The following is a 27,558-nucleotide window of genomic DNA, read 5'->3' as shown; positions in this document are numbered from 1 at the left end:
AGGGACCAGCAGGAAGGGGAGCAAGTTAGGAGCTGCTGCCAGTGGGAAGAGGACTGGGGGGAGTCCTCTGGCTCCAACCCCTGAGCCCACACCCTCAACCAGAGCCCTCACTCCCCCCCACCTCAATTCTCTGCCCCAGCCTTGAGCCTCTACCCTGCCACACATCATCTCCATACTGGTGCACATAACAAAATTCATTCCACACATGGATATGAGAAAACAGAGGGAATGTTAACCATGATCTAGCACTCAGTCTTCACTCTGTGACATTTTACTGATGCCTAATATCATTGCATCACTGTGCACTGGTTCCCCCTCCTGTGTGAAAAAGCAAATAGGAGGCAATTATTTTCTCCTGAAGGATAAAAATAAAAAAGATGGAGTGTCACAAATAACTATGAGTTCTTAAAGGAGCAGTTTAACAGATTTTTTGCCTTCAGCTACAGATAATATTTTGATTATATCTATACACCATTATCTAAAACATAAACACACATGTAATTTCACATTAAGAGTTCTTTTCTTGCAAAATCTCCATGTACAATCAATAAGAGTCCTTGGTGTCTGACTCTGTCACCAAACAACTCAGACTAAAGAAAATAAATTATTTTTCTGGGATGCAAAGATTCTCCGCTTAATTGCTGTTTCCACGAGTAACTGACTTCCTCTTCTATTCTGAAAATATGTAGTTTCTCTTTGGTGGCATCAGTTTTCTAATTTGGCAGTAGTGATGCTTTATTGGAGTAGAATTTTTTCTTGTAGAGATTCTACTCTCTTCATGGTAGTCACTTTCACCTTAGGATGTAATCCACTTTGTTTCCCATTCTCCCCAAAACAATTATATGCACAGAATACTAAAATTCATCTGGCTCAGTGATGTAGACCAGTGTTTCTCATAGTGGTCCACAAAGCCACTTTGAGAAACCTGCTAACAGGCCATGCCAGTGTGTGTGTTTGCTGGTTCCGTGGTCATGGAACCTCACAGCTCCCATTGGTTCTAGTTTGCTGTTTGCAGCCAAGAGGAGCTGCGACACTCCATGGCCATGGACCCAGTAAATAAACACACTGGCACGGCCAGTTAGCAGGTTTTCTCAGAGTGGTTTAGTGGACCACCTTGAGAAACATTGATGTACCCTGAGTATATATTGTCTGGCAGAGATGGATTCTAGAGAGGTGAGCTGTTCTTCACTTGCTAGGGACTCAAGCACTGTGCAAGCAGCGCACACAGCCCCTAGGGCTGGGGAAAGAATACCATACTGGAATGGCATGGGTGGACTCTGGAACTTAAGAGGCCAGCCTCCTCAGCCAGAACAATAACAGCCTCCATGGGCCCCTGGACAAGGTGGGAGGGCAGTCTCACCCTGGAAGGGGCAGGGCCTATGATGGAGGTGGTGGAGCCAGGGCTACCAGCCCTCAGTGGAGCCTGGAGTGCAGCGCTGCCCCAGCCCGGGTCTGAGGCTAATTTGATGGTTGAATTGCTTTGAGTACTCCTAATTCAACTCAACTACTTAGTTACTTAGGGTATGTCTACACTACCACCCTAGTTTGAACTAAGGTGGTTAATGTAGTCAATCGAAGTTGCAAATGAAGCCTGGGATTTAAATATCCTGGGCTTCATTTGCATCTTGCCGTGTGCCGCCATTTTTAAATCTCCGGTAGTTCGGACTCCGTGCCCGTGGCTACACGTGGCACGGACTAGGTTGTTCGAATTAGGCTTTCTAATTTGAACTACCGTTACACCTCATTCCACAGAGTCCGAACTAGCGGGGATTTAAAAATGGCGGTGCCCGGCAAGATGCAAATGAAGCCCAGGATATTTAAATCCTGGGCTTCATTTGCAACTTCGATTGACTACATTAACCATCCTAGTTCGAACTAGGGTGGTAGTGTAGACATACCCTTAGATATTTGATAACTCAACTCCTTTGATTAGCCAGGCCCCATGGCAGTTGTCCTATTTGGTCTGCTTCGAGATGTTACCAAAGGTTGGCATTTTTGTTTACATTTTTAAGACCTGAGAATGTTTCTTTGTGTACTACATTTTATAAAACTAAACAGGAAAGTCTCAGAAATGCCAATTTTAAATTTTAAAACATCTGCTTTCAAAAACAATTGACTTTATCAGCAAATGAAAAGCATTTGTTGACACATGCCCTAACTAAAACAGAGGCAAGTCTCAGAACAATAGACATGTTAGTCTGTATCTTTAAAAAAAAATAAAATAAAATAAAAAGTCCTGGGGCACCTAAGAGACTAACAGATTGATTTGGGCATAAGCTTTCATGGGTAAAACTCACGTCATCAGAAGAATTGGAGTGGAAATTATAGAGGCAGGTGTGTGCATGTGTGTGATTATTTATATATATAACTAAATTAAATAAAGAAAAGAAGGAAGTTACTTTTCAAGTGCAGAGCTACTGTTAATGAGGCCAATTAAGACAGGGTGTCTGTAACTCACTCACAGCAATTGTTGAGGAGGGAGGGAAATTGTCTTTGAGAGAATCAATTTAAATTCTTATTCAGTCCTAATTTGAGTGTATTGTATTAATTTGCAAATTCAATGCAATCAAATTAGGAGGGAATACAGATTTAAATTGATTCTCTCACTACAAAGACAATTTCCCCTCTCTTGGTATTCACATTTCCCCATCAGCTGCTGTGAGTGAGCCACATCTACCCTGATGACCTCATTAACACTGGTCTTATACTTGATAAATAACTTCCTTTTTTTCTTCTATATATACTCCTGTCTCTGTAATTTGCATTCCAACTCATCTCATGAAGTGGGCATTACCCACAAAATCTTATGCCCTAATGAATTGGTTAGCAAAGGTGCCACAGGACTCCTTGTTGTTTTTGTAAAATAGAGGCAATTATTCCTTCTCTAGTCCCATATTCTACATTCAGTGGTTTCTTCTGACATCCAAAATTTTCACAGGTGTGACCACAAGATTACTGGCTCCTCACATTGTCTGTTTAGACAGAACTTCTCAGATGAGAGGAAAACAAAGGGGTTGCATGTGTCTCTCTCTCTCTCTGGTAAAAAAAAAAAAAAAAAAAAAGTCACAGGGCTAGCTAGGGACTAGAGATGGGATAAGGAATCTTTCCTGTCTAAATCTCTAGTTTCAGATATACTTAATTACTATCTAATGGCTTTTCAATGGCTTTGGTGAAGTGAGGTTGTGGTCTGTCTCCAGCCCCTAATAATGGAGTTGATGTGGCCCTCTTGTTGAAGCCAAGCAGTAAATGGGCAATGCAGACTGAATCCCCTTATGATCAGATTTGAATAGTGGAGGGGGAACTGGGGAAAAACTTGTTCCAACATGAACTATGCTGTATATATTCTGAGAGTAACTGGAGAATTTCAGTCCCCAGCACTGATAATCCAGCACTATGCAACAGCACTAAATTTGCTTACATTATATACAGACTACTGCATTTTCAAAGGCTTTGTTAAAGATGCTTGTTACCACTTCCAATATGTTAGATTTTTTTCCTTGGCTTGTAGTATCTAATACCGAATATGAAAATATGAAGGAAAGATGTTACTTAAGTTCTGGATAATATTAATCTAACCTCCATTTAAATAGCTCTGAACATTTAGTATTGTGTTAGCCCTAAGTGACAGCAAGAATGCCTGCAGCACAGAGGAGGCATTGATAGCTTTTTTTCTTAACACCTTTTAAATTTTGAAGAGCTAACATCCTTAGCCGAGTGCTGTCACTACAGCATGCATGTTTTGCAAGAGCTACAAAGAGGATGTGGGCTGGGAGAGGAGGTAAAGAAAGCAGCAGGCAAATTAGACACTTGTCTTTCATTAAGACATGGAATGTACAAACTCACCTGGCCTTGGGGAGAGATGGAAACTCGTGTTACATGTCTGCATGTTACCAGGTGTGGAGGAATTGAAGTTTAGCATGGTGGTTGTACTAGGTCCAGGGAATTGTTTAGAAGCTGGGGTTGGTTTAAGAATCTCGCTATTTGCCACACAGCTCCCTAAAGGATCAAAGATAGTGAAGGTAGGGGAGAGGTAAAGGGTCTCCACAGAAGCTACACTTCTAGAGGGCGGAAAGTCTGACTTTGGGACATGTTGGTTGGGTGTGGCAGGCTTTTCTAGAACCGATAACTGAAGATCAAGCAAGACTTCTGCAAAGTCGGGAGTGTTTCCTGACTGCATCCTTGAAGGAGGCCTAAGAGTGATTGTGGAAGGAGGATTTGTGACTGTGCTGTCTGTTCTCCTGGCTGCGCCCCATTTTTGTGAAGTACATACGCTTCTCTGTGGTGGGTAGGATATGATACCTGTAAGGCAAAAAGCAAGAATGTCACAGAAAAGGAGCTGCATCTTGGAGAGGAGAGATAATATTATTAATATAGTGCCTAGTTCTAAAATAGTACTTGTCAGCAGTAGATCCCAAAGTGTTTTACAAAGGAGGTCAATTATCCTCATTTTACAGCTGGGAAAACTGAATACAGAGTGGGGAGGTGACGTACCCAAGATTACCCAGAAGGCCAGAGCTGGAAATAGAACCAACTCTCCTAAATCCTAATCTAGTGCTCTATCCCCTTAGCCAGGCTGCCAAATTAATCACAATTGCAGTGGCAATAACGTTTAGCACTTTCCAGCCATCTATTTCAAAATATCTTACCAGGGTATATCAGTACAGCATCTTCCTTTTCACAGAGAAGTTAGTGGGACCCAAAGAGGTTAAGTGACTCTTTTGATCTTACACACAGTGAGTCAGTGGCAGAGCTGGGACTTCCTTCTGTCTGTCTAATTATTACATCCCATTACATGTAACCATACATTACTAATCCTAAGCATTTTACATATAATTCGAAAGTTAAGACTCAAACCATAAAATGTAATCTTGATGATCTGATGTAAGTTATGGTGATTGTGTGAAAGACGGGCGAACACTCCTGAAATCCTTATATGGTAAATTCTGTTACTTTAAAAATGGTTAATAACGGTTAATTCAGCTAAACATGTAGAACATTTTGCAACAGTTTTTGAAAGTCTCTCTTTGCTGTGCATTCAAAATGGCATCTGCATTCCAGTGTCTTAAGCCAAACTTGGGGGCACCTGGTTCCCCTAAAGCCTCCCCAAGACACCAGCACAGGTGAGGAGGGGAGGCTTAAAAACAGGTTTCCTCCTCAGAGGAGCAGAGCTGACAACAAAATAGCATTGGCTCCAGAGCAGCCTTCAGAAATCTAATGGCCTTGTGAATTCATCTAGACTTCTATTTTCTGCAGCGTGGCAATGTGCATGGGGAAGAGGGATGGAGATGGTTGTGTGCCTACACACACACATACACGTGATCAATCTATCTAGAGAGAACCTTCTTGGTGAATTGGAGCTCAGTTGTTTGGTGGAAAGGAACTGGGTGCTATTTTTTTTAAGTTTATAAAGAAAAATGGTTCTGCTGTAGAGATAAAGCTAAAATAATAGAATTAAACATAAGGGAAGACAGATGAGGAAGGACACGGGGCTACTGGCCACATGACTGCCCCTCCATGACTTCTCCCTGTGCATCCTTGAACTCAGGGTTTCCTAACCTATGGGTCGGGCCCCAAATATGGGTCACCGTTACATTTCAAAAGGGTCACCTTCGTCAGGTTTCTCCCCAGGTGGCTCTTAAGGAGCCAGTCACACATTTTTTGAATTGCCCTGGGTCAACAAGTCTGCCTGAATTGTCAAAATGGGTCCCCATCTGGAAAAGATTGGGACCCGCTGCTCTAGCTCCTTTGCAACAGTCCCTGCCTCTCCCCACCCCTACCCCAACTCTCCCTACCCTGCTTCTTCCCTGCCATTTCCCCTCCCCGCAAGTAACACCACGTAGGGGACTAGCAGGGGCCTGGCACCAGGACCAGGGATTGCCCCCCCCCCACACACACACCCATTTACACACTCACTGGCAGTGGTGGGGACCAGGGAAGTGGAGCAATGTGTCCACAGCCTGTTCACTTCCCCAGCTGCCGGCCACGTCATTCTACTTCCTGCAGGTGAGGTCCTGCTTCTTCCCCCAAACAATGTGACGAGAAGCCAGGAGAGCAAAGCCAAACTGCTCTGCATCCCCCTGCCACTGGCAGTGAGTGTGGGGGGGAGGGCTCAATCCCTGCTGTAGGTGCTAGGCACCCACTATTCCCCCGAGCTAAGGCACTCACTGTTCCCCTGAGCCACCAGAGGCTCTGACCCCTTATACTATGTTACTGGTATGTGCCATTCATCACCAGGATCATCTACTTGGACCCCTCCTTCCATTCTTCCTCTGTATTTGTGCCTCTTAGGGCCTAACTCTGCGAACATGACTTATGTCATTTCACTCAGACCAGAATTAAGGTTGAAAAATCTAAACTTCCTTACATAGTTAATATAGTCTCGGGGGTTGCTGTGTTAGTCTGTATCTGCAACAAGGAGTCCTGTGAACCTTAGAGACTAACAGATTTATTAGGGCATAAGCTTTTGTGGGTGAAACCCACATCGCCAGATGAATTGGAGTGGAAGTTACAGAAGCAGGAGTGTATATAAATAAAAGAAGCTAATCAAGTCAGGTGTAAGTGGGTCATTCATAGCATTTGGAGATGTGAATATTCAGAGAGGGGAAATTGCCTTTGTAATGCATTAATTAGTTGAGATCCTTACTCAGCCCTAAACAGATAGTGTTGAATTTGGCAATGAATTCCAGTTTAGATATCTCCCTTTGTAACCTTTTTAAAAAATTCCTTTGTAGAAGGCTGGTTACGTTCAAATTCATTACTGAATCCATTGCTGAATGTCCAAAGAGGTTAAAGTGTTCCCTGCAGGTTTATGTGTGTTATCATTCCTGATGTATGATTTGTGTCCATGTATCCTTTGGCGCAGAGACTGTCCAGTTTCGGCAATATACATGACTGGCACTTACTGGCATGTATCACATTAGTGGATGTGCAGGTTGATTAGCCTCTGATGTTGTGGCTTATGTGGTTAGGTCCTGTGATGATATCGCTTGTATAGGTATGTGGACAGAGTTGGCAACAGGGCTTGTTGCAGAGATAGATTCCTGGGTAAGTGTTTTTGTGGTATGTTATGTGGCTGCTGGTAAGTATTTTCTTCAGGGTGGGGGGCTGTCTGTAGGAGAGGATTGGCCTGTTTCCCAAGGTCTGTGGGAATGAGGGATCATTTTCCAGGACTGGCTGTAGATTGTCAGTGATGCACTGAAGGAGGTTTAGCTGGGGGCTGTAGGTGATGATTAGTGGTGTTCTGTTATTTTCCTTGTTGGGTCTGTCCTGAAGCAGGTGACTTCTGGGTACTAGTCTAGCTCTGTCAATCTGTTTCCTCACTTCCCCAGGTGGATATTTAAGTTTTAAGAATGTTTAATAAAGATTCTGTAGGTGTTTGTCTCTTTCTAAGGGATTGGAGTAGAGGTGGATTTATCTTAGGATTGGGCTGTAGACAGTGCATCATGTGACGTGTCCTGGATGGAAGCTAGAGACATGTAGGTAAGAATAGCAGTCATTAGGTTTCTGGTATAGGGTGGTGTTTATATAACTATCATTTATTTGTACTCTAGTGTCCAGGAAGTGGATCTTTTATGTGGATTGTTCCAGGCTCAGGTTGATAGTGGGGTGCAAACTACTGAAATCCCAGTGGAATTCTTCAAAGGCTTCCTTTCCATGGGTCCATATGATGAAGATGCCATCAATGTAGCACAAGGAGAGGAGGAGTGCTAAGGGAAGGAAGCTGAGGCAATGCTATTCTAGGTCAGCCATAAAAATGTTGGCTTATTGTGTGGCCATGCAGGTACCCATAGCTGTGCCACTGACTTGAAGGTATAAATTATCCCAAAAATCAGAAATTGTTGTGAGGACAAAGTTACATAGCTCCACCACCAGGTGTGCCTTGGCATCATCCGGGATACTGTTTCTGATAGCTTGTAATCCAATCTCCTGTGGAATACTGGTGTAGAGAGTGTCTACATCCATGGTGGCCTGAATGATGTTTTCAGGAAATTACTGATGCACTGTAGTTTCCTCAGGAAGTCAATGGTGTCTCGAAGATAGTTAGGTGTGAGTCTTAGATTCACAAAACTGTTTGGGTGTAAGAACAGTTCAGGGAGGGAGAGAAGTTAACCCTTGCTTTTCATAGAGCAGTAGAAGAAGTTCTTCAGCATAATGTCCCTTCCCTTATTACTCTTACTATCACACTTTAGGATCATGTCCCAGTGCAATTTGAGGCCTGTTCTCTGAGCATTCGCCAGAAGGAGTTCAGGGAAAATTTCTTCAGGTGATCTTGAAATGCTTCTAGCTGCTAGAATATGGTTCTGCCCAATTTGTACAGTGGGAGTGCTGAGAGCCATTGAACCAAAATACAAATCCTGTATATAATGAAAACCACTGCAGACAAGGGGTGTAGCAGCACCCCCGACACCTGTAATTCTAGCACCCATGGTTCTGGGCTGCACATGATTCTCACATGCTACTGCCCCTCTAAGATATAAATCTCTGTACTCCCTCTGCTTCTTGATTTCTCTCTTTTTGATATCTCCACTTTCCTGTTGTTGGTGCAAATTGCATTATTCTTCATACACAATCACATGGTTTTGTTTGAGAGAGATGGATTCCCAGAGGCTAGTGCTGGCAGCAATTTCCATGTTAGCCCAATATGCGTGCATTACAGGTTTCAAAGCAGAGAGTCAGCAGGTGTGACAGGAGATTTTTAAAAAGTTGAAATGTATCTCATGGTTTAAGAATGTGTGAATGAAAGAGTTCCTCTGTGAGTAATTACAGTGCTCAAAGGAAATAGAGCTCACAGATAATAGAAAGACCAGTACACTAACTGCCTGCAGTATTAAACAGTTGGTTCAGTGGGGAGATTGGAATCACTGAATGTACTGATTAAATGGTAGATACATTCTGTCTTTTAACAAAGATAATGTATGTTCTTGTTCGATGTTACATTTGAGAGATGGGTCTTTAATTGCTGAGGCAGGCTAAAAGTGTGTGTGTTTGGGTGTGTGGCGTGCGTTTGTAGGTAAGGAGTGATGAGATATCTTTCTAATAATGGAAAGATTTGAAATCTCCATACATTTCCTCTGTATTTTTGAGACGAATATAAACAAGTTAGAAGTTGTAATGAAAGTGCCTTTCAATACTATAGCCTTTGCAGAAAACATATTTGGAAGCCATTTAGTCATGCACTCATGTTTTTTTCACAGTGAAACATAGTATAAAGCTGAACATAATGGCAAGGAGCCATGTGAGAAATGTGCTCTTTCTTTTCCTGCCTCTTATTATGATCCGCACCTTTCTACTTTGACATTGGGCTCCCAGTTCTCATGTTAACTTTTCATTTCATTTATCCTTCTGATGTTCTCTTAACCCGAACACCAGCTTACTGAACCAGAACATCCCCACAGAGGACCTGATACTAGGAAATGCTGCATTCATCGTTCATTTTCAGTTGGCTCTTGTTGCCGCTACCCTCTGAACCACTTCATTCATTCCTCTGGAAGGGATAGGAAGCCAAGGATAATTGAACAAGCACAGATGCAACTGGCCAAATTTGGCCACTTCAAACATCACTGTGGGCTACGTTCGGGGGGGTGGAGAGGGGGGAGCGATATAGGCACTGCAATACTGAACATTGCACCATCTAACTTTTTTAGATGCCATGCTGCCTAGTGAAATTTACTACCCCAAATTAGGGACCCAGGCTCCATGTACAGTATATGGGGAGAAAAATGGGATTCACAAAAGCCAGTAAATGAAACAGGGAGCTATCTAAGCTCTCTTGCAGGAAATGCAACTGTGGTACCGCCTATTCCCTATCCCTTCAAGGGAGGTAGGTGCCTCTTTCTAGCCTGGATATAAGCACCTATCTTTACTTGGGACTCACAGCTGTGAACCTTCTCTTAGAATTAGGCATCTAAGCCCAGGAGAGGTCATGGTGCCCCCCTTATAGCCCGTATCTAGGGCCTAGCATACTCACCCAGAATTTGGGAGATCTGGGTTTAAATTCCCCTTCTGCTGGATATGGAGCAGGAACTGAGACGAGTGCCCTAAACACTAGGCTATGTGGTACTTAAGGATGGGTTTCTCAGTCTCTCCTGTTGGATCTGTTCCACTGGGTATAGATAATTCACTGAGCCAGAGAGCAAGAGCAGCTCTGCAGCCCAGCAGTTAGGGCTCTCGCCTGTAGGGCTGGAGTCATGCTGAAATGCTCTGGAACACCACTCTGTCTTCTCCCTCAGCTGACCAGTTCTCTCACTTTTGAGTGATGTGGGATAATACTGGCAATGCATTCTGGCACTCTTTTTTTGGTAAGGTTCTGTTGCTGCTCACCTGGGAGGTGGGAAACCTGGTTCAAATCCCTGTAGGTTGACCTGAGCCAAATAGCAAGTGGGAAAATTGGGATGGGTGCGGGAGGGAGGGCGGTATTAGGTACCTACATAAGACAAAGCCCTGAATAGCAGAACTATCCCTATAAAAGCAGGACAGTTGGTTACCCTAAATCCCTGCTGCACAGCAGACAGAATGGGGATCTGAAGTTAGGTCTCCCACGCCCCAGGTTTAGTATTTCACCCACCAGACCACCGGGTAAAAAGGAAGTGGCTCCACTTCTACCATTCTGTGTGAGGCCCAATCTAATAGACATGCTCTAAGATATCTCTGAGCATGCCTACTGAATCAGGCCTAAAATTCAAGGTAGACAGGGGAATTTTGTGAATTCCCCCAGGCCTTACACATGAGCTAGGTACTAAGCTGCTGGGTGGACACTATTCAAGAGCTTAGGTGTCTGTACATGCAATTTAGGGGGGACTTCGGTAAAAACTACAGATTTTAGGGATCTACAGTTTAGGTGGCAGGTGAATGATAATTTTGTGAATGCCAGTGCACCTAACATATCAGCTAAATGCTCTCATCCCTATTGTAAATCCAGTCCTGTGTATCACTGGAGATTGGAATAAGTTGTGTCTGAACAGCTAGCCGCAGTTTCTACACAGGGATTCTGCCATCTTCCAACAGTCTTCCCCTGAATGGTGGTGTGGGTTTGATTAACATAAACATGCCCAGCCTCTTGTACATAAACAGTGGAACAGGATTGCTAGAAAAATATTCTAAGACTTTTAAAATAGAGGCTTTAAAGTTAGGGTCCCAAATTATTATTTATGCATCTAAATAAGTTTCCTGGTTTTTGGGGTGCTGATTTCCATTGAAGTGAATACAACAGAGAGTCCGGTAGCATTTAAAGACTCACAATTTTATTATGGCATAAGCTTTCATGAGTTGCAACTCACTTCATCAGATGCATAAAGTAGAAGAAAAAGAAACAGATGGTAGGGATACAGAGATGGGAGTGTAACATCAGAGCTAATTCAATCATAGTAGATGTGGATAAGAAGGTGAAAATGCCTATAGTGGAAAATTACTTATTGTAAGGAGAGAGCCATGCCCAGTCCCTATCCAGACCCATTCTGATGGTGTCAAATTTACATATGAATTCCAGCTCAGCAGTTTCATGTTGCAGCCTATTTTTGAAGGTTTTGTGCTTGAGGATGGCAACTTTCAATTCTGTAACTGTGGGTATGTCTACACTACCCTCCTATTTCGAAATAGGAGGGTAATGTAGGCATACCGCAATTGCAAATGATTTGAATTTCCCGGGCTTCATTTGCATAAGCGGGGCGCCGCCATTTTTAAATCCCCGCTGGTTCGAACCCCGTGCCGCGCGGCTACACGCGGCACGAACTAGGTAGTTCGAACTAGGCTTCCTAGTTCGAACTACCTAGTTTGTGCCGCGTGTAGCCGCGCGGCACGGGGTTCGAACCAGCGGGGATTTAAAAATGGCGGCGCCCCGCTTATGCAAATGAAGCCCGGGAAATTCAAATCCCGGGCTTCATTTGCAATTGCGGTATGCCTACATTACCCTCCTATTTCGAAATAGGGTAGTGTAGACATACCCTGTGTGTCCAGGGAGATTAAAATGTTCTCCCACTGGTTTTTGCATGTTACCATTTATTTTATTGTGTAGAGATAGTCTGGTTTATCCAGTGTACGTGTCAGAAGGGCATTGTTGGCACACAATGGCATATATCGCATTAGTAGATATGCGGGTGAATGAGCTTTTGATGGTATAGTTGATCTGGTTAGGTCCTATGATCATGTCACTAGGGTAGAAGTGTGGACAGAGTTGGCAGTGGGGTTTGTTGCAGAGATTAGTTTCTGTTGTGAGGTGTGTGGTTGGTGGTATGTGTTTCAGATTTGGAGGCTGCTATAAGCAAAGACTGGCCTGTCTGCCAAGGTTTTTAGAGCAAGGGATTGTCATCTAGGCTAGATTGTAGATCCTAGATGATGATGTGTTGGAGAGGTTTTAGCTGGGAGCTGTAGGCAATAGCCAGTGGCATTCTGATGCTTTCTTTATTGGGTCTGTACTGCAGTAGATGACTTCTGGATACCTGCCTAGCACTGTCAGTCTATTTCTTCACTTCCTAGGTGGGTACTGTCGTTTTAAGAATGCTTGATTGTAGGTGTTGGTCTCTGTCTGAGGGATTGGAGCAAATGCGGTTGTATCTTAGGGCTTAGCAGTAGACAATAGATCTTGTGATTGTTCTGGCTGGAATCTGGAAACATGTAGGCAAGTACAGCAGTCAGTAAGTTTCCAGTATAGAGTAGTGTTTCTGTCACTATCAATTATTTGCACTATAGTGTCTAGGAAATTGATCTCTTGTGTGGACTAGCCCAAGCTGAGGTTGATGATGGGGTGGAAATTGTTGAAACCCCAGTGGAATTCTTCAAGGGCCTCCTTCCTGGGTCCTGATGATGATGTCGTCAATGTAGCGCAAGTAGAAGAGGGGCACTTGAGGATGAGAAATGAGGAAGCATTGTTCTGAGTCATTCATAAAAATGTTGGCATAGTGTGGGGCCAAAGGAGTAGCCATAGCACGACTGATGACTTGAAGGTATATATCATCCCCAAATTGCAAGCGATTGTAGGTGAGAACAGTCACTTGTTGAGAATTATAAGAGCATTGAGTCATAAGTCTCCAAGTCCTTAATGCTAATCACCTGTGAGAAGCTTGAGTTCCTAGAAATAAGCAGACTACTCTTACTTAATATCTTGGTATTATGATATGCTGTACAAACTTCAGACACAGGAAAAAACAAAACAAAAGAGAGAAGGTTTCCAGGAGCTAGTCAAATCCCCCTGCAGTAGTTTTGGGGAGAGATCTAAGAGCTTATTCAATCCTTCTGTTGGCACTATCTGCAATAAAAAGTGCTCCAGAATGTTACTTTTATTTCCTTATAGCCGGAAGAATTTCTTCCAAAGGTTAAACTGCCTTGTTCCATAAACTTATAGTCTAAGGGTGTGTCTAGACTACATGCCTCCGTCGACGGAGGCATGTAGATTAGACAGATCGGCAGAGGGAAATGAAGCCGCGATTTAAATAATCATGGCTTCATTTAAATTTAAATTGGCTGCCCTGCTCTGCCGATCAGCTGTTTGTTGGCAGATCGGGGCAGTCTGGATGCGCCGCTGTCAACAAGGAAGCCTTTGTCGATCGGCGCAGGTATGCCTGGTGAAACCAGGTTTACCTGCGCCTATCGACAAAGGCTTCCTTGTCGACAGCAGCGCGTCCAGACTGCCCCGATCTGCCGACAAACAGCTGATCGGCAGAGCGGGGCAGCCATTTAAATTTAAATGAAGCTGCGATTATTTAAATCGCGGCTTCATTTTCCTCTGCCGATCTGTCTAATCTACATGCCCCTGTCGACAGAGGCATGTAGTCTAGGCACACCCTAACCGAAGTGTTGGAGCATAAGCTTTCATGGGCAAAGACCCACTTCGTCAGATGCATGTCTAACAAGCTTATGCTCTAACACTTCGGTTAGTCTATAAGGGGCCACAGGACTCCTCGCCACTTTTGCAGATTCAGACTAACACGGCTACCCCTCTGATACTTGTTCCATAAAGAAATCTATGGATTGGTGTGACAGCCAAGAGACATGGTATGTGAACTATGGTCTTTGATCAGTTGGATCCAAAGAGGAGTCAATGTTTTTAGTGCTTGCACTGTGAAACTACCGTGAGTTTACCAACAAGCATCTCACTGAAAGGCTGAGTAAATTTACAACAGGCTCAGAATGGAGGAGTACACAGTTACAAGGTCACAGGCCATGCTCTCACTCTGATTTTTTATTTATAAATACAGATCGGATTATTTTCTCACATATGCCAGTTTTACACTAGTGGCAATATTGATTTTAGTTGTTATACCTTATGTACACCCATGAAGATGAGAGCAGTCCAGAGCCATAACCTTTTAATATTGCATTATATGTAGTTTGGAGCATGAGTTGTTGCGCTTTAATTAAATCACTGGTTCCTCTCATTCTCTAGGTTGTCCAGCAGCGGACAATATAGGATGCTTCAGAGCATGGTTAATGTTTCTAGTAATTATGCAATGAGGTGCATGGGGGTTGGAACTATTCCAATGGATACCTACACACCAACCTAAATGTAAGGATTGTTAACTATATCTTATATCACTACGTTATTAATATTCATTTTTGTTTAAGGAGGACTGAAAACCCCTCGGATGTGTCACAGTGTGGGCTCCCCGCCCCAATGTCAAAGTAGTTCATCAAACTGAAAACACGAACAGTTGTTGTTTTTTCCAGATTTTAATCTTGGAAAAAATAATTCTCCCTCTTTCTGGATACAAGCAGAAAAATCCACTAACAAGACAACTTTTTTCTTTCCAAGGTGCATGCTGTAGCAGCCAAATTCCCATCAAGGGGAGACCAACATCTTCCCACCATCTTTGTTCTTTCTTTTTTGTATACTTGACAGCTAAGCCTTCCAGTTTAAGTGAATCCCATCCACATCTGTCCCCCACTATCATGCCCGCAGTCTAATTACTTGTTCTTTAGCCTGAGTAGAAAAAAATGGGTGGCACGCTTTAGTTCTGCATGGGCAATCAGTACGGGGGAGAACTGAAACCTGGGCAGGTAGAATACTGTCACAGAATGCTCACCTACAGTTTCCCTAATTGTGTTTTCAGCCCATGAAAGATTGTGCCCTACTACTCCCTGTAGAGCCATGGGGGGGCAACCTGTGGCTCGTGGGCTCATTGGTGAATCAGGGTAATTGGATTGCAGGCCGCAAGGCATTTTGCTGAGGTTGACTGTCTGCAGGCACTGCCCCCCACCGCTCCCAGTAGCCAGGGTTCTCTGTTTGTGGACACCAGGACATCCCTGTGGCCTTTTTGCCTGCAGGTACCACTTCCCACATCTCCAATTCTAAGGGAACAGAGGATAGCGGCCATTGAGAGCTACGGGGGGGCAGTGCCTGCAAACAGTCGCCGTCCACAAAATATCCTGCAGCCCACAAGGTTACTCTGATGGTTCTGCAGGTAGCGCACCACTGCTCTAGAATCATAGATTCCGAGGCCACTGTGATAATCTAGTTTGACCTCCTTTATAACACAGGCCATAGAACTTACCATTCCCACAGGCCTTCTTTTAGACAAACATCCAGTCTTGATTTTTAAATTGCCAGAGGAGTATCTACCACAATCCTTGCTAAGCTGCTCCAATGGCAATTACCCTCACCATTAAAAATGTATGTCCTATTTGTGTAGCTTCCACTTCCAGCCATTGGATAATGTTGTACCTTTTCTGCAAGACTGAAGAGCCCATCATCAAAGAGCATTAGCACTGGGTTCATAGTTCCTAGGCTAAAACCCATCGGTGCTGCCCTAAGTTTTGGCTGAAGAGGAACATGATATGAACTATCCCCTAGGGGGACTGAGCATGCTGTTTTCTCAGCACATAAAGGGCAAGATGATATGGTGGGCTACTTTACGCTATTCTTTTGCTTGTCTTCTTTTTAATGTCACAGTTAATGCATTCAAGGCAAGAGCTGTAAGATAGAATTGGCATGCCCTGACAGAGCAATAGGAGGGTTAAAATGCTTTTAAGCTTTTGATGTACCCCTTTTGGTGCCCTGCCTATCCCTAGGCAGTGCCAGGGCAATTTCTAGGGGCTGATTTTTTTCTGATATCAGAGGAACAATTCCACAGTTAATTCCTCTTTACTTTGTTTTGAACTTGAAAACAGGCAAACAAACCGTTCCAGGACATTACAGTCAATATTTTCCCAAACAGAACAGTCAGATCCATTTCAGTTTAGAGCAAATAGAATGCATTTCTTGGGGTGCAGTAGTGAAAACAGAAAATAAATGGTTTGAAACATTAACTGCCTGACAGGGTAACAACAATGAGACACTGCAAGCTGGGCTATCAAGCTTGCAGAATAATTGTCCAGCTAACCATTTAAGAAAAGGTCTGAAAGCTGCTTGTTGTCTAACCAATCAGTTTCCCCTTTCAATGTCTGGCTTTTCAGACCACATACACACAGATATATACAGGGTATGTCTGCACTCAATAAAATACCCACAACTGGTCTATGTCAATTCACGGGGGTCATGGAAATTTGCTTCAAAGACATTTAGGCTTGTGCTAGAGCAGTGTTTCTCAACTTTTTTTTATAAAGTACCCCTTTTTCAAAAAAACCCCCAATGATAAGTACCCCCAGTACCTACAGTTTTCAGACACACAACATTTTTTTTCTACCATTGTGACCCATTTGTTTAAACAACTTAATGGTAGCTGGGCAGACAATGAAATTTTTGGGTGTAAAAAGTACAAAAATAATAAAGCAATGTAAAACTGAAAACAAAAATTCAGTTTTCTCCACATTTCAGACTTCTCTTAAGTACCCCTAAGGGTACTCATACCCCTGGTTGAGAAACACTGTGCTAGAGGTTGGGCTCTGATACCCCAGGTGTGGGCTCAAGGGCCTTGGACTGCAGGGCTATAAAACTGCAGTGTAGACATATGGATCTTAATGTGGAGATTGAACACAAGATCTGCTCTGTGCTAGCACATCCTTCAGAAAGATGATTCATTGTGTCTTTATTGGCAGTGATCTGCAAATGGAAACTAAGATCCAGGTCTACAATGCAGTAGTCATCCCCACTCTCCTTTATGGGTATGAGACTGGGTGATATACATCTTTAATGTCCAGAGTGGTATTAACACTGCTGTTTTAGGAAGATTCTCCGTATCAGATGGGAAGACAATTGCACCAATTCCAGCATTCTCTCTGCAGCTAATATCACCTGTTTTGAGGCAAAGACTATGAACATCAGTTTTGGTGGGCGGGCCATTGTGTGTGGATGGCTGATACTCATCTCCAAAAACAAGTCTTCTTTTCTCAACTTATTTATGCTAAGAGTGCCCACAGAGAAAACACTATGAAGATAGCATGAAAGTATATCTTCAGAAGCGAGGCAAGGACCCTACAAATTGTTAAGAACTGGCAATAGACTGCAAGAGCATCACATCACATATCAACCTTCAGCCTGTTTTGAAGAGAATTGCCTTCCTCAAAAGGCTGAGAAACAATGGAGGAGGAAAGAAAGTGTGTAGCATCCCGGGCAGCAATTGTGCTCTCGCCAATCACTAGGCACAATCCTGGAAAAACCTGTAGATCATGGATTGGTTGGATTCCTCAGCCATCTTAAGTCTCATCAACAGGGTCCCTGACAGACATCATCCTCATATCAAGGGATGGCACCAAGACATTTGGGCTCTGGGACCCCATGAGGGAGAAGGGTTTCAGAGCCCAGGCTCCAGCCTGAATAATGTCTACACTATTTTATAGCTCCACAGCCCAACCCTCAGTCAGCTAACATTGGCCAGCTGTGGGTGTTTTATTGCAGTGAAGGCCAACCACATATGTCAAATCCCTCACAGGAAGTCTCTCACCTCAGAGCCCTGCTTCATAACCAGCTTCTCATTGAAAAATATGGTTAATAATAAAGGCAGTCTGATACAATACTGATATTTCTTTAGGAATTTACAGAACAAAAATATTGGGCCAATCCTTAGCTGTTCTAACTCCACTGACTTGAATGGAAAAATGCCAGTTCACACTAGTTGAAGGTCTGGCCCATTACTCCTTACTACACGTAAGACAAGTTCAAACAGAACTGTCAGACATTATTAAATCCCATTCCCTTTTCCCTTGCTGGGTTGCATTTTGACTAGTTTTCTGGAAACCTCTCTTTTAATTTTTCTCTGTATCTGAGGATTTTTTGGTAGTTGTAATAAGGATTACCTTGAATATTAATGCAATGCACTGCAGACATCCACCTTCCACAATGAGCAACTAGAAGAAGGAGATTAGGTTTTTCAAAGAAAGGGGGAAAGGAAGTCACTTCAGTGTCATGTTTTCAGTGACTATGATTGCAGTCATACCTCATTTATGTAATATGAAAAGAGAATGCTGCAAGTTTTTTTGGATATGCTTCTATTTCTCAGCCATCCTCTCTTTGGGGTTTCAACTGTGGTTTAACTGCTGTCGCTTTATCTAGAACTAGGCAGCATGCACCAATTTCAGGTTGCTGCTGCTTTTTAAAAATTGAATTATAATTTTTCTTGCCTCTTAGTGGGTATAGAGCGGTTCTGGAAACGGAACTGATAGATGCAAAACACGCAAGGTGTTTAGTAGAGTGCACTAGTAAGTCAAATTACTGGTCTGCTTACGTAACTAGAAGAGTTCTGAGTATTGACTTTCCACGTCTTAATTAACATGTAAAATCTGATTGAAGAAGTGTGTATGTTAGAACTGAGAGAGAAAAGTTCTTGATAGCCAGAGTCAGGACAGTACAGGTAAGTGCTATGTAAGCCTTCACACACTTTTCTGATGAATATTATGCTATCATAATTGTTTCACTCCCTCTCCCCTTCTGTTTTTTATCCCCACATTACATCTTAGATGTTAGGAATGTTAAGCTTGCTGGGGCAAGACTGTCCTTTACAGTTGTGTATGGTACATAACACAACGAGGCCCTAATTGGGGTCTTGAGGTGTTACCGCAATATAAATCATTATTTAAAAATACACTTCATGCCTGATCTGTAGAGTCCCTCCTAGTCCAGCCCTCTGTACCCCACACATACCTCTCCCTACACATCTTCAGGCCTGCCGATGGGGTGCATCGTGGGCAATTGCCTTGGGGTCCAGCGATTCAAAGGAGCCCAGGGCTTCCGGCCACCATCACCGCTACTGTGGCAGCGGCAGCAACTGGAGCCCCAGGTCCTTTAAATTGATGCCGGAGCACCATGCTGCACTCTGAGGGCTTGGGGAGGCCACACATTTAGGGCAGGGCTGGCAGGGGGCAGCAACACACTCAGGCTATGTCTGCACTCGTGGCTTCTTGCGTGAGTAATATGCAAATGAGGCTAAGCGTGGAATATCACCGAGCTTCATTTGCATACCTAATGAGCCACCATTTTTTTCAGAAGAGGCTCTTATGCAAGAAGGAGCATCTACAGTGCCCCTTCTTGTGCAAGAAAAACCCTCTTGCGCAATGCTGTTCTTCCTGAAAAGTAATAGGTGTAACGGCATTGTGCAAGAGGGTTTTTCTTGTGCAAGAAGGGGCAGTGTAGACGCTCCTTCTTGCATAAGAGCCTCTTCTGAAAAAAATGGTGGCTCATTTGGTATGCAAATGAGGTGTGGAGATATTCCACGCTTAGCCTCATTTGCATATTACTTGCGCAAGGAGTCGCGAATGTAGACATAGCCTCAGAGTGGAATGGAGGACTGGCTACACTGGCCCCACCCTTTCTACCTGATGCCCAATCACTACCAGGCATACCCACACACGCATACACACCTTGCCCAGCAGCGGCTATTGATGCCTCTGCACACCTTGCAGCAATCTCCACCACTCTATCAGTAAATCTCTACTGAACATATGAAAAAATGTTAATTGAAATCTGGAATGGAAAGACAGGCATAACAACCTACCATGCATCCTATTCTACTCCCTCCCATAAAAGCCAGAAACTCAGAACTAGAGAACATCCTGGCATACTCAGGTTCAGAGCTGTATGCTTCCTAACTTACCTGCTACTCAGCAAAATGAGATTGAAATGGCAGCAGTGTAAATCAAAACTTGGGATACCATAGTGAGACAAAAGGGAGAGAGCTACAAGGGGGTTTATAATTAGTGAGCAGTTTTCTTTAAAAAAAAATACTGTACATCTTAAACCCCTTTCTTTGGTTGGGTTTCATTGTGAACTTAGTCATGCACCGTAGCTTTGAAATCAAGTTCCATGCACATCTGATGCAACCAATTTGACAAGGTTTGTGCTAATCAGCTGAGATGGTAGCCAGTCTAGAAAACACAGGGATTATATTGTGTGTTTTAAAAATGTGAAGATTTGCTAAAGGAATGTGGAACTGGCTTGGATTCTCCATCTTCCCCCAAAATTCACAGGATAGGCTATAGTCTTATATTAGGCTATGCAACATGGTATGGTGATAAACTTATCCCCTTCCCCAAAGAATAAGCAGAGAGACGGCAGCTCCTATATAAAGTCTAGCTTTTACCACAGGTGGCCTTGGTTTTACCTGCTACGTTCACAGAAGCAGAAAAAGGAATCCCCTCCTTTAGGTTCTCTCTCCTCCCTCTCATTTTTATGATAGGATTTTTAAAAAGACACATATATAGTCCATTTCACATATGCCAATAATGAGGTGACACACTCTCCTATGTTTTTAAAGGCAGGGAAAGCCAAGGAGTAAAAACAATTTCTCCCCACCTGAATATGCTCATACCTAATATAATTTAGAGCCATGCTAACTTTTCAATTTTGTGTCTTCATTGAGTTATGTAAAAAGTTCCTGAAGCCTCATGGAAGACTTGAGAAATAAAAACAAAATGTAACTCCTAAGCTATGAGATTTCCTACATTTCACTCCCCCTCATTTTTTATCACTAAGGAGACAAGTGTCGGCCTGAAAACAGGATCTTGGTTCCTTGAGAGTTCACCTACTCCAGCTGCTTATTATTCTCTCGCTTCCCTGTCTTGTGCCTGAGGCTCTAATTCTCTGCTTGTGACATCACTTATTTCCATGGCATCCAATTGTGATGTCACAGAACTCTCACTTGCGGCACAGGAGAAGAAATAGCAGCAGGAACACATGAACTCTTTTTAAGAAAAACTTACTGCAGCCCTTTAGCCTAATGAAGTAGAACGGAGAAAAATACACGTCATATTATAGAGCGGCTGAATTGCTCCTACTTACAAAAAATAACCTGTAGAAATCAAAACACAGAACTCCATTTCACAGACTGTCGTCTTAAACTAGGACTGTACAATCCAGGTTTCAAAAGTACTAACTGAACTGAATCTCAACCCTGTCTCTGAAATGCTTTTCAACATTTTTATGGCTCATATTTCTTCCTCTCTCCACAGCATCAAAATTTTTCTCTTCCTGCTAGACCCCTTCCACAACACCAGCTCCATACCCTAGCCCCTTCCTTCACTCCCTTCACCAGGCTGCCTCCTAAAAACTTTTTCCATATATATCCCTTCCTTCCTATAATCTTCCCCACTACTGTTTTAATACCCTAATATCTGACAGCCTCTCTAATCGAGTCTCATGCTCCACTGTATTCCAGTGTTGGAAGCAATGCACTCTGTGCACCTGTGAGCAGGGAAAGTTCAGAGTGTAGGAAAAATGTAAATAGAGAGGAGGCCATGGAAAGCAAAGAGGCTATATCCTATGTGCATTGTTAAGGGAAGGCGATAGAGGGAGTCTAATTAATATAATAGGGTTAAAAGTAAGGAAGAAGCCAAAAGAGACCCTCAGAACAAGCATCCACATTTATGGATGGTTGCCTGAAATCAAACTGAACCCTTTTTAGGTCTGCCCATTATAATTAACTCTTTCTCTGTCCATTGGAATGGACTATTCCTTTGAATAACAGGGTACATATACCAGAAGCTGATGTGAGTTTTGCCCCGTGTATCTGCAGTTATTTAGCAGTTAAGTGGATATATAAAATGCTTCCCAATCAGGCTTATTTTTGGACAAGTTCACTCAGTTAAAGATTCTATATTCATACAGAACACCTGTCCCTGCTTGGGTTTTGAACTCTTTAGCCATCATACTTCTGTTCCAGGAGTCACTGGCAGCTGCCTGCACCACTGGGGGTGCGCTGTTTGAAGAGCCCTCAGCAGGAAACAGAGGCAGCAAAGTGGTGGTGGTGGTCTGTTCATCCTCGCTAAATACTATCAAGTCCTGGTAGAGAAAACAATGCAGAAATAATCAGTTAAGCAGTGAATGCTCAGATAAAAGCCATGCTGCTCAAAATGGTGAAGACTTGAACTTTTCAGGTGGTGCTAAAACCAAAAAGGGAGCAGGGAGTTAAAAGCTTCAATTTACCTGAATTATTTGATTGGCTGGTTTTTAGTAGAACCACTGGCCATTAAATATAGATTGAAATATTTTTAAAATGTTTAAGATGGCATATTTATCTATATGAGAATCGGGCCATGGAAAATATACATTTAAAAACAAAAAGAATTGAATGCTGGAGTCTTCCACTTACCTACATGCTGAAATCTGAGCGAGGGGGCTCCGTCTCCCCTACTAACATTGACATCATTAATATCTAAAGCACCATAAAGAATGCAGCTCACTGTTCTCTTTTAGGTGTCAGTGATGTGATATCATATATTATAGGAGAAATGCAGAACCTTACGGTCTTGTAGGCTTCTCTGCTCAGCTTTTAAAATGTCAAGGGATTTACTTCCACCTGTTGTTCTGCTAAAGGGTGACTTTTGCCCTGGAGCAAACTTGTTAAAAATAATATAACTGATACAAGAAGAAATGTTCTGGTCCTATGTTTCCTTTACTATTTTTGAAAAGATTTGTGTTTTCATAATGACTCTCTTTTATCAGTCCCAACTTCAGCTTGGCATACTACAACTACTTTGCAATTTTATAGCACCTTTCATCAGAGGTTGCTAAAATATTTTACAGACTTTAAAGAAACGCAGTCTTACAACAGCACTGTCAGATAAGGTATTAGTATTCTGTCTTATCAGATGGGGAAACTGGGCAAAGAAAAGTAAAGACATTTCTCCAACCCAGATCTCTTCACTCCTAATCCAGTATTTTAAGTATCAGGTGTGTCGGGCTAGGTCCTCAGTTAGAATTAATTGGTGTAGCTTACTGGAAGTCAGGGGACTTATGCAGATTTCTACTAGCTGATGATCTGGCCCAGGGCTTTTCATAGCTTGTTTTGTTTTGTTAGATAAAAGGAAGCCACAAATCATCTCAGTTGATTACTGATAAAGTCTCAGACTGGCAACTAATACATATATGAAAATAATTTCATTAATTAGGTAACATTTGAGGTGCTTTTCTCTCTTCACAGAAAGGCTTGAAAACCACTGCAAGTTTTCCATTGTTTTAACCGATTAGGCTTAACAAAGCAGCACTTAGAAGAGCTCAATGGAGAATTACAGCCTTGCCTACATTAGAAATGTGTTATTTATACCAGGATTCTAGGAATGAATGCAGTTGAAACAGTGCTGAACTCTGAAGTCTACACTTGGCACATTTACAAGTAAACTACATTCAGCTCTGGTTTAACTCTCTTTGTTGCTGACACCTGCTGTCAGCAATAGGGTTTTTTTGTAGTGCAGTCAAAATTAAAGGCATATATTCCTAGAAGAAATTAAAATGACTGCCTTGGCAGCTCCAGACAGATTGGCAGTGGTGGGTGTAGGAAATGTAATTGTGATTGGCATGTGGCAGTGACTATGAATGACAGGAAGGTATATGAAATTACAGAGGTTAAATGTGTTTGGGGTGGGTTCAAACACACGCAACTTGGAAACTATGTGGTGACACATAAGTTTAAAGTTTGAACACAAAAATGTTCTGATAGAGCCCTAAATGTGGTGCGGTGCTGTGCTGCATGTATGTAATCTTTGTTACTGCTTTTGTTGGCTTTATTCATCTTTTTTTCAAAGCAGCAATAAGAACAATCTAAAAAGTAGACTAAGAATATCCTGGGTTTGTGTATCTCTTTATTTTTCTCACAACAAAGAAACAGCCTATTCCAGAAGTCTGAGTAATGATTCTAGCCTCTTAGATTTACAAAGCAGAACCAGAATTAGTGAGAAAATACTTTCTCGTAGTATTTCTCTGTTTCTGTGTCTCATTTTACACAGGTAATACAAGGACTGCATTGAAATGAAAAATAACAGTAAAAACATTAAGTGATCAGTCTTGAGTTTTCCAAAAGTTTTGGCTTGTTTCAGTTCCATTTGGGGTAAAAACAACATAGTCTTGTGACACCTTAGAGACTAACAAAAAGGGATAAAGTTCATGATGTTTTTTTATTTTGTAAGAATAATGTTGTGGTTGACATGAAAATGATTCCGATAGCATAAACTGATGATAATAAGTCAAATAGGAGCATAAAGCTGAGAGGATAAAGCTTCTGTAAAAGCCTAAATCAGTTAAATTAGCAAATGTGGTAAGGAAAATGACTAACCATGCATGGAAGGTAAGTGGAATCATATTTATGGCTTTGTCTATAGTAGAGAACTGAATTGTTTCTAACTGACTTGGTGGGCTGATACTGCTATAAGTACCAGTGGACCAATGAGTCCTTATTAGCCATTCTGTTCTGGTTGCAGTTTTGCCCTGTGTACGCATTGTGCTCTGTTACTCTGTTGTGGCTGCATTGCCCTCTGGATTTTTTGATCCCACAGTTTCCTGCTCAGATGAAGCAGTGGATTCACGGAACTATTTATTACAAGGAGTCCACCAGCATCTCTATTGTACACAAAATTGCAGGCCAACTTCAAAAGCAAAACAAATTGACATGGATAAATAGAGGCAAGAGTAGGGGTTTATGGGGCCCTGAGCCACAGCAAATGGGGGCCCCTCCCTACCTCTTGTGCATGCAGTCCCTCCCCACTACCCTTTGGACTCTCTGCAAAGGAATGGGATCAGGGTGTAGGGGCTTGCCCTGCTCTGCCCAGCCAGTGCTCCTGCTGGAGATCAGGATGGGGTGTGGTACCTCTCCCACTTCCCGGCAGGAGTGTCGGGTGGGCCGAGGGAGCAGGGCAAACCCCTGTGCCCCATCCTCATTCCTGGGCAGGATGTGGGAACACCCAGTTAGCCAGGGCCTTTGGGCAGTGTCCCTGTTGGTCTAGGGGCTAATCTCCCACTGTGGATACACCATAAAAAGCAATAGAGATGTTATCATCCAACTTCATAAGTGCATCTCACAGGAATTTTCCAATTTTCCTTTCCAGCATCTTGTAAAGGAGTGGAAGAGCTATGAGGCATCAAAAGTGGGAGTTAATCCAATAAGCAGTGGTATCCTGATGTAAAATGTACTGTGTAAGGGTTATAGGCATAGGCGTGACAACTAGTTCTTGAGTTAATACCTCATTTATGCTTGAGCCCTAATGTAATTGTTGGAAATTTCCTTTTGGAATTATCTGAGCTCCATTTGCATTCTTCGCTGCTGAAATTTCCCTGCATCATTTCCTGGTTGTCCTCTCTGAAACTTTCCTATTTCTCAACAATGGTTTATTTTATACTCCCCACATTTATATGAGCAGTCCAAGTCCTTATTCGTGTGTCTCTGCATGACTAGCTCTTCCCTGATCTTCCTCTCCTGGACTTCGTCTGTCAGTCATTCCATCTCTATGGATCCAGTTTACTTGCCCCGAGGTCTGTTCTGGGTGTCTTCAATGGCCACTAAAATAGGAAATAAGAAATGAAAGTTAATAATCATAGCACTTGCACATCCCTCCCTTGATACAACAAGTAATTCCCCCCTCCCCCAAATATTTAAGTGTATCTGAAGTAAGCAGGGGGACACTGGACAATCAAGATGCTGAAAGAGAACTGAAGGACAATAAGCTCATTGCAGGTCTTCACTGCTGAGGAGGAAGGGAGATTCCCAAACGTGTCATTCTTTTAGGTGAAAAAGCTGAAGAACTGTCCCAGATTGAGATGTCATAAGAGGTGGTTTTGGAACAAATAGATAAATTAAACAATAATAACTCACCAGAACCAGATGGCATTCACTCAAGTTCCAAAGGAACTCAAATGTGAAATTTCAGAATCACTAACTGTGGCTTACAACCATCTATTTAAATCAGCTTCTGTACCAAATGACTGGAGGATAGATAGTGTGATGCCAGTTTTTAAAGAGGGCTCCCAAGGTGATCTTGGCAATTACACTGGTTGAACTATAGTAAAGAATAGAATTGTCAGAGACATAGATGAACATAATTTGTTGAGGAAGTTTCAGCATGGCTTTTGAAAAGGGAAATCATGGCTCAGCAATCTATTAACATTTTTGTGGGATCAACAAGCATGTGAACAAGGGCTACTCAGTGGATATAGCATTCTTAGATTTTTAGAAAGCCTTTGCCAAAGTCCCTACCAAAAGCTCTTAAGCATAGTAAGCTGTCTTGAGATAAGATGGAAAGTGCTCTTGTGGGTTAATAACTGGTTAAAAGATAGAAAACAAAGAGTAGGAATAAATGGTCAATTTTCAGAATGGAGAGAGGTGTCCCTCAGGGATCTGTACTGGAATCAGTTCTATTCAACATATTTCATACATGATCTGGAAAAGGGGGGAAAACAGTGAGGTGGCAAAATTTGCAGATGATACAAAACTATTCCAAGATAATTGAGTCCAAAGCAGACTGCAAGAGTTACAAAGGAGTCTCACAAAAGTGGGTGACCAAGCAACAAAATGATTTTCATCTGCCAATGTTGCTAAATGCAAAAGTAATGTGCATTAGAAAGCATAATCCCAATTATACTAAAGTCATGGGGTCTAAATTAGCTGTTACCACCCAAGAGAGGAATCTTGGAGTCATTGGGGACAGCAGATGAAAGCATCTGCTCAATGTGCAGCAGTGGGGGAAAAAGTGAACAGAATGTTGGGAATCATTAAGAAAGGGATAGAGAATACGACATAGGATATCTTATTGTCTCTATATAAATCCATGGTGTGACTGTGTATTTAATATTCTTTATGAAAATAGGTGTATTCCTGTTTTAAAGCATAATTCGAATATGCTTTGTGCAAAATTTTCATGTAACATATAACTGGAAAGCTTGTAATCCTCTGTGCATATAAATAAAACATACATACACCATTTCTGTACATGAAATTGGGAATATTGACTGTAGATTTATTATCAGTATCTTCATAGTGGGAAAAGCCTATTTCCAGCCCATCAGGACCAACAATGAAGAAGCTAGACACACAGCTAATAGCCCATAAGCAAGAAACAATTGAGTGAGGGAGAACTGTCTTCCTGCAGACATGTTACAAAAACATGTCCATTTTCATCTGGTGCTGAAATCCATCTTGAATTTTGTACTTTTCCACATAAATATTAGGGAATTGAACATAGATTTCCCACCATAGAGAAATTCTATACAGTATAAGGCAAGGGAAGTAAACAATGATTGTTTTCAGGTGGTTTTATAGACTGCCTCCCCACCCCAACAAGGTACATGAAAACACCTGGAAACAAATGCACTGTAATGAGAGTGTTGGAGGAGAACTGCTGGACTCAGGTCAGAAAGGACATCTCTGGCCTGAAATACTTTATCTGAAATAAGAGCTAAGGCAAGACATTATTATTTGTAACAAATTCTCTTAG

General features: G+C 42.4%; 2 protein-coding genes across 3 annotated transcripts in view; one reads left to right on the top strand and one right to left on the bottom strand.

Moving 5' to 3' along the window:
- Positions 1-27,558, top strand: part of GRAP2 (GRB2 related adaptor protein 2) — a 160,603-nt gene that overhangs the window by 43,274 nt on the left and 89,771 nt on the right. The window lies entirely within an intron of this gene.
- Positions 1-27,558, bottom strand: part of ENTHD1 (ENTH domain containing 1) — a 66,283-nt gene that overhangs the window by 3,290 nt on the left and 35,435 nt on the right. The window contains exons 5-6 of the mRNA XM_025185120.3: positions 22,009-22,138; positions 3,844-4,299 (exon numbers count right to left, since the gene is read on the bottom strand). Coding sequence (XP_025040905.2) covers positions 3,844-4,299; positions 22,009-22,138 — 586 coding nt within the window. The remainder of the gene's footprint in view (positions 1-3,843; positions 4,300-22,008; positions 22,139-27,558) is intronic.

Source organism: Pelodiscus sinensis, chromosome 1 (genome assembly GCF_052426305.1).
Source record: "Pelodiscus sinensis isolate ZL-2025 chromosome 1, ASM5242630v1, whole genome shotgun sequence".
Classification (NCBI taxonomy): domain Eukaryota; kingdom Metazoa; phylum Chordata; order Testudines; family Trionychidae; genus Pelodiscus; species Pelodiscus sinensis.
This window is presented reverse-complemented; position numbering and strand designations above follow the sequence as displayed.